This window comes from Acanthamoeba castellanii (assembly GCF_000313135.1).
Source record: "Acanthamoeba castellanii str. Neff unplaced genomic scaffold scf7180000084732, whole genome shotgun sequence".
Classification (NCBI taxonomy): Eukaryota; Discosea; order Longamoebia; family Acanthamoebidae; genus Acanthamoeba; species Acanthamoeba castellanii.
In genome coordinates this window covers 99,184-106,726 of record NW_004457681.1, presented here as the reverse complement: position 1 = coordinate 106,726, position 7,543 = coordinate 99,184, and the positions used below count along the sequence as shown (strand labels likewise).

Here is a 7,543-nt window from a genome sequence, read left to right as displayed (position 1 = left end):
CAGCCCATCATCATGATCGCACAGGCCAGAATTCGTCGGACCGCCGTTCGGCCCATTCAGACCGTATCCACGGTGCTGAAGCGAATGGTCCCCGACTACCGCGACGTACGTTCTCCGCTCTTCGCTCTTCGAAGAAGGCGTGTGCTCGGCAATTTTTTGAATCTCGACCTCACCGCCCCTATGTGCTTGCAGGTGAACATCAGCCAATTACTGCCGGCGGAGTCGGACCCCGACCACTCGATTGTCGTTGCCGGTTCTGCGTCAGCGCTGTCGGTGCTGCTCGCCACCCATTATTCGTTCGCCTTCATGCCGTCGTACGAGTTGCTCTCGGTACGCGCCACCACCCACCACTGCGCGACTCTTCTCTCTTTTCTTTTTTACGGTCGTTGGCTCACATTCACGACAGACGCGCGGATTGAGAGCGGCGTCGATTCGTAAGGCGTCGGGCTACGCCGCCCATGCGTCGTCCAAATCGGTGCAAAGCGCCATCGAAGACCAAATCCGCGCCGGGGTCAAGCTTGACGCAGGTCTGGCACACGACAGCCTCATGAACGGTAACCCACCCTCAGGTCTGTTCTATATAGTCTCTCCGAAGCCAAACTAACGACTGCGAGCGCCGCCGTGCCGCGTGTTCGCTCAGCTCCGAACGGCGGCAGTGACGAGAGTTGGCCGTTTACGACCTACAGCTCGTTCCTGTATCGGTCCAGCTCCATGCAGGACTGCGCCAAGGCCAGGGCACTCGCCGATTACCTTTACTGGACACAGACCAACCCCGTGGCCCGGCAGATCTCCGAGAGGTATGCCAGTGTCGCGCTGTCTCGTCTCGCCGATCCTCGTCAGTTCTAACGCACACGCACACGCACACGCACACGCAGGCAAGACTACGCGCTGCTGAATCAGTTTGCACCGTTGAGCAGACTCTTCTACGGCCTGCTGAAGAACTTCACGTGCAAGGGCAAGCCGGTCAGCGCGCTCTACAACTGTATCGACGACGGCCAGCTCTGCTCCGGCGTGGGCATGTGCTCCAATAACTCGTGCGTGTGCCCGGTGGGCAAATGCGGCACCTATTGTCAGGAGGAATGCACCACCAGCCGAACGACCGACGTCGTACCCATCATCCTCGGTACGTGCGTGCCGTGTGTGTCGTGTCGTGTCGTGTGGCGACTGACCGATTCAACCATCACGCAGGCGTGGTCATTCCCGTGTCGGTCCTCCTGCTGGTCCTCATTCTCACGGTGACGATTGTAATGGTGAAGCGGCGGAACATGGACCGCGACTGGGAGATCAGCTACGACGAGCTGGACGTACACGAGCAACTCGGGGTACGAGACGACGCACCCCGCTCACATTCTCTTCCCTGCAGCATTCGCGCCTCACTCAGCTCCGCGCTCATGCACCGCCACCGCCACCGCCAGTCGCCACTGCCACCGCCACCGCCACCGCCGCCACCGCCACCGCCGCCACCAGGTCGGGGGCTACGGCGAGGTGTACAAGGCCGTGTGGAAGGGCACCGAGGTGGCGGTGAAGGTGATCGCGTCGGGCAAGATCAATAAGGGGATGGAGAATAATTTCAAGCAGGAGGTACGACCCTGCACCACCGCCAACGCCGCTTCCTCGCCTGCCTGTTTTGGTTTTGTTTTGTTTAGTTATCTTTTTCCTCTCTTTTTTGGCGCCTTGGGCATTTCCTCACTTGACTGGCCACCCACCAGGTCCGACTAATGACGACGTTGCGGCACCCCAACGTGGTGCTCTTCATGGCCGCGTCGACCAAAGCGCCGCGAATGTGCATCGTGATGGAGTACATGTCGCTCGGTTCCCTCTATGAGGTACGACACGACGACGCCTGGCACATGTGACGCGCAGGCTGATAGTAGGGGAGATCCTCACTTACATCGCGGTGTCAACTTGCCGTGCGCGTCGCAGCTTCTGCACAACGAGCTGATTGGTAAGATCCCATTCGAGCTGAAGGCCAAGATGGCCTACCAAGGCGCCAAGGGCATGCACTTCCTCCACTCCTCCGGTACCATTTTCCTCTTCATCTCGCTAATCATCAGCATCTTCGTTACTTCTCGTCGGCCCTTTGGACTGACGCTACGCACGACACGACAGGAATTGTGCATCGGGACCTGAAGTCGCTCAATCTGCTGTTGGACTCCAAGTGGAACGTCAAGGTGTCCGACTTTGGCCTGACCAAGTTCAAGGAGGACATGGAGAAGCACCGGCCCAATCGGAGCGAGTGCGGACTCGCCGGCAGCATCCATTGGACGGCGCCCGAGCTCATCAACCAATCGCCGTGCGTCGACCTGGCCCTGGCCGACGTCTATTCGTTCGGCGTCATCCTGTGGGAGCTGCTCACCAGACAGCAGCCCTACGCCGGCATGAGGTACATCGACAACGACACGACACGACACGACACCGTACACGACCGATGACACACGCGCTCATGATTGTATGGTTGTCAGCCACGCGGCTGTAGCGGTGGCGGTGATCAGGGACGGGCTCCGGCCGCGCATGCCGGACAACGTCGAGGAGCTGTGCACGCTCGAGTACGCCGAGCTCATCGCGGCCTGCTGGCACCAGGACCCGGCCGTGCGCCCGCCGTTCATCGAGATCATGAGCAGCCTCAGCGCCATGTTCGAGTGCGGCGACAGCAGCGGCAGCCGATCGTCCGGCCAACCCTCCGACCTGTCGTCGTGCGCCGTCCAAGCCTCGTCCGGCATCTTCGACGACGATGATGACGATGCCGACGACGTCGACAATGACGACAACGATGTGTACGATGTCGACGAGCAAGATGACGACGAAGCAGGTGGCGTCAACGTCGACAGTCGCCTGCCGCAGGAGGCAGCCGTCACGAAGGCCAGGTCGCGGGTGGCGGCCGAACAGCTGCGGGTCTTGAGCGAGGGCGACTGGCCGGAGGAGGGCAAAGGGGCGACGACGACAAAGAAGAAGCAATCAAAGAGGAAAATGAAAGGGAAAGGAGAGACAATGAAGAAGAAGAACGAAAGCCAGGGAAGGGCCGCCCAGCACCTGGTGTCGCCGCCCGAGGGCCCCGACGTGACGGTCGTGTTCGCCGACATCACGCGCGCGGCCTCGCTCTGGGAATTCGACCCGGAGGGCATGCGCGATGCAACGCTCCTCTACAACGCCACGCTGCGGCGCCTGCTCCACAAGCACTCCGGCTACGAGGCGCTATCGCGCTGCCACGACAACAACAACACGGGCGAGGGCTCGTTCTGCATGGCCTTTGCCGAGACGACCGACGCGCTCGAGTGGTGCATTGCCGTACAGCGCAAGATGCTCCAGCTCGAGTGGCCCGCTGGACTGCTCGCCCACCCGGGCGCCGCCGAGGAATGGCACGGCGGGCAAGATGGGTACGTGTGACACAACACGCATGACACACGCACACGCACACGACACTCGCTGACGTTGATAAGTGCTACATAGGCTGTTGCTGTTCCGGGGCCTGCGGGTGCGGATGGGGGTGGATGTAGGCAGCCCGCGGGTGACGGTCGATCCGACGACGCACCGGGGCGCCTACGCCGGGCCGGTGGTGGATGGCGCCGCGCGGATCACAGCCCTGGCCCACGGCGGCCAGATCCTCCTAAGCAAGCCGGCCCTCAGGCGGGTGGAAGACAGCTGCCTCGCCGGCGAACGCGATCGCATCGTGAGCCTCGGCCGCTACAACATTCCTGGCATTCCCGAAGGTCGGCCGCCTGTGTGCAGTTTTGTGTGTGTGTGTGTGTGTGTGTGCGTGCGTGCGTGTGCGTGCTGTGCGCGATTACTGAAACCGATGGTTGGGTATGCAGAGCAAAAACTGTACGAGCTGACCGTGCGAGGGCTCGAGGTGCGGGTCTTTGGTGAAGTCTTCCAGGGCTGCCTGCCCCCCAAATCCAAGACGTGTCCAGACAACTATGGCGACAGCGACGATGAAGACGATGACGGAGACGAAGAGGCGCGGGGAAGCAGGGATCGGCGCGGACGGAAACGGTGCGAGCACGTCGTGTCGGAGGAGGACTGTTTCCTGACGTCGGCCAACCTGTGCCGGTGGGTGATTGAGGCCGACGACCTGCACCTCGAGGAGAAGGTGGGGATGGGCTCCTACGGCATGGTCTACCGCGCCCGGTGGAAGGGCATCAATGTGGCCGTGAAGCGGTTCGTCCGGCAGAAGCTCGACGAGCGCCTCATGCTCGAGTTCCGTGCCGAGGTCGCCCTTCTCTCCGAACTGCACCATCCCAACATCGTCCTCTTCATCGGTACACTCGCACCACACCGCACCACCGCACCACCGCACCACCGCACCACCGCACCACCGCACCACCGCACCACCGCACCACCGCACCACCGCACCACCGCACCACCGCACCACCGCACCACCGCACCACCGCACCTGGCTGATGACGGTCTGTGTGCGCAGGTGCGTGCGTGAAGAAGCCCAATCTGTGTCTGGTGACGGAGTTCGTGAAGCAGGGCAGCCTGAAGGACATCCTGCTCAACCCGACGATCAAACTGCCGTGGGAGCACAAGCTCAAGCTGCTCCACAGCGCCGCTCTGGGCATTCACTATCTCCACTCGCTTCACCCCGTCATCATTCACCGCGACCTCAAGTCCTCCAACCTGCTGGTACCGTGACCACGCTGTGCAGTTGTGCGTGCCGTGTGTGTATGTGTGTGTGTGTGTGTGTGTGTCGTGATGTGTGTGGTGGCGGTGGTGGTGCATGTGCGCGTGCGCGTGCGCTTGTATTGATAGTGGGGGGGGGCAGGTGGACGAGAACTGGAATGTGAAGGTGTCGGACTTTGGGTTCGCGCGGATCAAGGACGAGAACCAGACCATGACCCCACAGACCGGTTCGCCCTGCTGGACCTCCCCCGAGGTGCTCCTCGGCAAACGCTACGACGAGAAGGCCGACGTCTACAGGTTTCCCTCCCTCTCTCTCTCTTTCCCTTTCCGCTTCTTCTCGACTCTCACCACCGCACGCACCGCACACAACACGACACGGCGCGCACAGTTATGGAGTGGTGATGTGGGAGGTGGTGGCGCGACGACAGCCCTACTGTGGGCGCCACTTCCTGAGCGTGTCCCTCGACGTGATCGCCGGCAAGCGACCCGCGATCCCGCCCGACTGCCTGCCCGAGCTGCGCGAGCTCATCCAGCGGTGCTGGCAAGCCGAGGCCACGGGCCGGCCGGGCATGGACGAGGTGCTGATCGCCCTCGAGGCCATGATGGCCCTGGTCCAGGGTCGCGGCACGACAAACGCCAACGCGCGGTATTCGGCTGTTTTGTAAATGACATCATCCGCCACATTAAGGCTGCATTCTTGGAAATGCTCAAAGAAAATAATTTTCTCGCGCGCTTTGTTTTTCAGATTGGAATTTGGAAGCACAACAATCATCTATCGAGCGTTCATCAAGGGCGAGAGAATGAAGTACCGAGCAGCGTTGAGGAGACTGTGCATTCACTGCCGCTTCGTGTTGCGAGAGAGGAGGTTGTTTGTCGTCTGTTCCGCCAATCAGCGACACAAGCAGGGTCAGATCAAGGCCAAGAAGAGTTCCGATTAATCGCATCCATTTGGCCTAGGCGATGGGCACCTCCGTTCAATTCTGGACCGGTACCTCCCATTCCGCCCTCCCGCTTCATTGTGATGATTGAATCCTCCGGACCTCTTTTCTTCGCGCTTTTCTCGGCTTTCTTCTTCTCATCATTCTTCTCTCATGCAGAACAAGAGAGTTGATATGGTGGTTGGCTACCGCGTTGAAGTGCAATAAATTCTTGCTCCTCTCATCCCACAACCTTCACGATCGTTATGATGAACCACACGGAACTCAGATCAAAAATTGTTTATTTACGGGGGGTGTTATGTACGACTCGAACCTCTGTCCGTCTGGTGGATGGTGCTGTACAGAGGAGTATAATCACAAGGGGGGGTATGTACGAGGAAGGCAGAGAGAGAGATCGAACGCGGGCTCGCCACGTCGGTCGAGGAGAGAGAAGATCGTAGAGGAGGGATTATGTAACGTTACACGACGCCAGCCAGGCCGACTGGGCTCGGTGAGCGAAAGCCAGGCTTGGCGCCCCAAGATGAAGGTCCATTCGAAGGCCGCTCCCAGGGGCGAGCGTTGAGGTTGAACTTCGATGGCGACTTGCTGGTGTAGGTGCCGCTGCCAGCGTTCCACGCGCCAGTCGAGGCGCGAGGCGGGCTGGCATGGCCGCGTTGGACGAAGACGGCGCTGTCCGAGGCGTTCAGGTAGTCGTGCTGCTGTTGCAGCCCGTTCTTGTAGCGCATGCTGCGGTCATCGTCGGGCATGAGCAGAGATGAAGCGCCATCGACGTCCACCTCCTCGATTGACCGAACGCGGCCATGGCCGTAGCTGTTGCGCGTGCTCGACGAGGACGTGGCAGCCATGCTGCGTCTGTGGCTCGCAGCGCTCGAATCGGGCACCATCGTGTAGGAGGGCTGGTGGTAGAGCACCTCGGTTCGATGCGATTTGAGGAATTTGACTTCGACATCGCCAGGATCGACCCAGATCACGAAGGCCTCGGCAGGCATCCTGTAGGGCAGGTCGGTGATGTGGGCCTCGCGCGCGGCATGGCGCAGGACGTGATCGACGACGTGCGCGCAGTCCTCGGACAGAATCGAGCGATAGCCCTGACCTCGCCACGGCATATCCTGGTACCTGGTGCGCCCATAGCAACCGCACGACCGTCAGCGACACTTGGACTGAGCTCAAAGAGAAGAAAGAAGAAGAAGAAGGTAGTATGGTACCAGTGGTCGGTGTACTTGCGTGTGAGGGCCTCGACCAGAGCCCACTCGAAGCTTTGGAGCTGGGCCTCGCTCAGGTCGTTGACCTCCATGGTGCGCGTCAGCCACTCCACCGCTGCCCTAATCTCGTTTATCATCTTCTTCTCTTCGAGCAATTATTGCGTTCTGTGCGTTTCTGTTGCGCGTTGCGTTCTGTGGTGCGCGTGCGGTTGTCGGTTATAACTCTGTTCTGTGCTGAAGGTGGTGATGTGTGGTGGGGCGGTTTGCTGGCGGTGGTGGGTACCAACAGTTTGTCGCCGTGAGTTGGTGCGCTGCGCGGGGACGGTGAAGGTGGGTGGGTGCTGTAGTGGTGCTTGGTGGTTTCCTCCAGCTGCTGGGCTGAGTTGGTTGTCTTCTTCTTCACTCGGTTAATTTCACGCAAATTGCCGCCTTTGGCTTCCCGCTTCCCGAAATAATCCCGGAAAAACGGATCACCGCGGATCTCCCCTCTAATCGGGGCGACTTTCCGCGGAATTCGACCTCCTGGCAACCTACATTCCGCGTAGCCCTCGCAACCGAAGAATGTAAAAAGAAATAGTGAAAAGAAAAAGAGAGAAAAGTCTGGCACAACTTGAAGTCGCTGCGAGCAAGAGCGACTCGCACGAAGGCCTTCTGCGTGGTGGACAGCTTTGGCTTGGGCAGGTCATGGTGTAGTTGGCGTGCTCCCGTGAGAGCTGTTGGTTCGTTTTTCTTTTCTTTTTCCCTTCTTTCTTTGTTGTATCGCCGTTTTCGGTCTGAGTGCTT

The 7,543-nt window shown here is 60.1% G+C and overlaps 2 protein-coding genes across 2 annotated transcripts in view; one reads left to right on the top strand and one right to left on the bottom strand.

The window, feature by feature from the left end:
- ACA1_165850 (protein kinase domain containing protein) overlaps positions 1 to 5,285 on the top strand; it is a gene marked incomplete at both ends in the record, with an annotated part of 6,594 nt that extends 1,309 nt beyond the window's left edge. The window contains 16 exons of the mRNA XM_004354009.1: positions 25 to 105; positions 193 to 330; positions 407 to 554; positions 641 to 797; positions 876 to 1,123; positions 1,189 to 1,322; positions 1,468 to 1,581; positions 1,710 to 1,826; positions 1,924 to 2,020; positions 2,110 to 2,383; positions 2,463 to 3,374; positions 3,448 to 3,707; positions 3,810 to 4,256; positions 4,418 to 4,623; positions 4,763 to 4,917; positions 5,009 to 5,285. Of these exons, the coding sequence (XP_004354061.1) occupies positions 25 to 105; positions 193 to 330; positions 407 to 554; positions 641 to 797; positions 876 to 1,123; positions 1,189 to 1,322; positions 1,468 to 1,581; positions 1,710 to 1,826; positions 1,924 to 2,020; positions 2,110 to 2,383; positions 2,463 to 3,374; positions 3,448 to 3,707; positions 3,810 to 4,256; positions 4,418 to 4,623; positions 4,763 to 4,917; positions 5,009 to 5,285 (3,765 nt within the window). The remainder of the gene's footprint in view (positions 1 to 24; positions 106 to 192; positions 331 to 406; positions 555 to 640; positions 798 to 875; positions 1,124 to 1,188; positions 1,323 to 1,467; positions 1,582 to 1,709; positions 1,827 to 1,923; positions 2,021 to 2,109; positions 2,384 to 2,462; positions 3,375 to 3,447; positions 3,708 to 3,809; positions 4,257 to 4,417; positions 4,624 to 4,762; positions 4,918 to 5,008) is intronic.
- Positions 5,286 to 6,016: 731 nt separating this feature from the next.
- Positions 6,017 to 6,852, bottom strand: ACA1_165840 (BTG family protein; the record flags this gene model as incomplete). The annotated part of the gene is made up of 2 exons (XM_004354008.1): positions 6,017 to 6,674; positions 6,779 to 6,852. 2 exons carry the CDS (start codon positions 6,850 to 6,852, stop codon positions 6,017 to 6,019), a joined length of 732 nt encoding a protein of 243 aa, XP_004354060.1.
- Between the last annotated feature and the right edge of the window lie 691 nt (positions 6,853 to 7,543).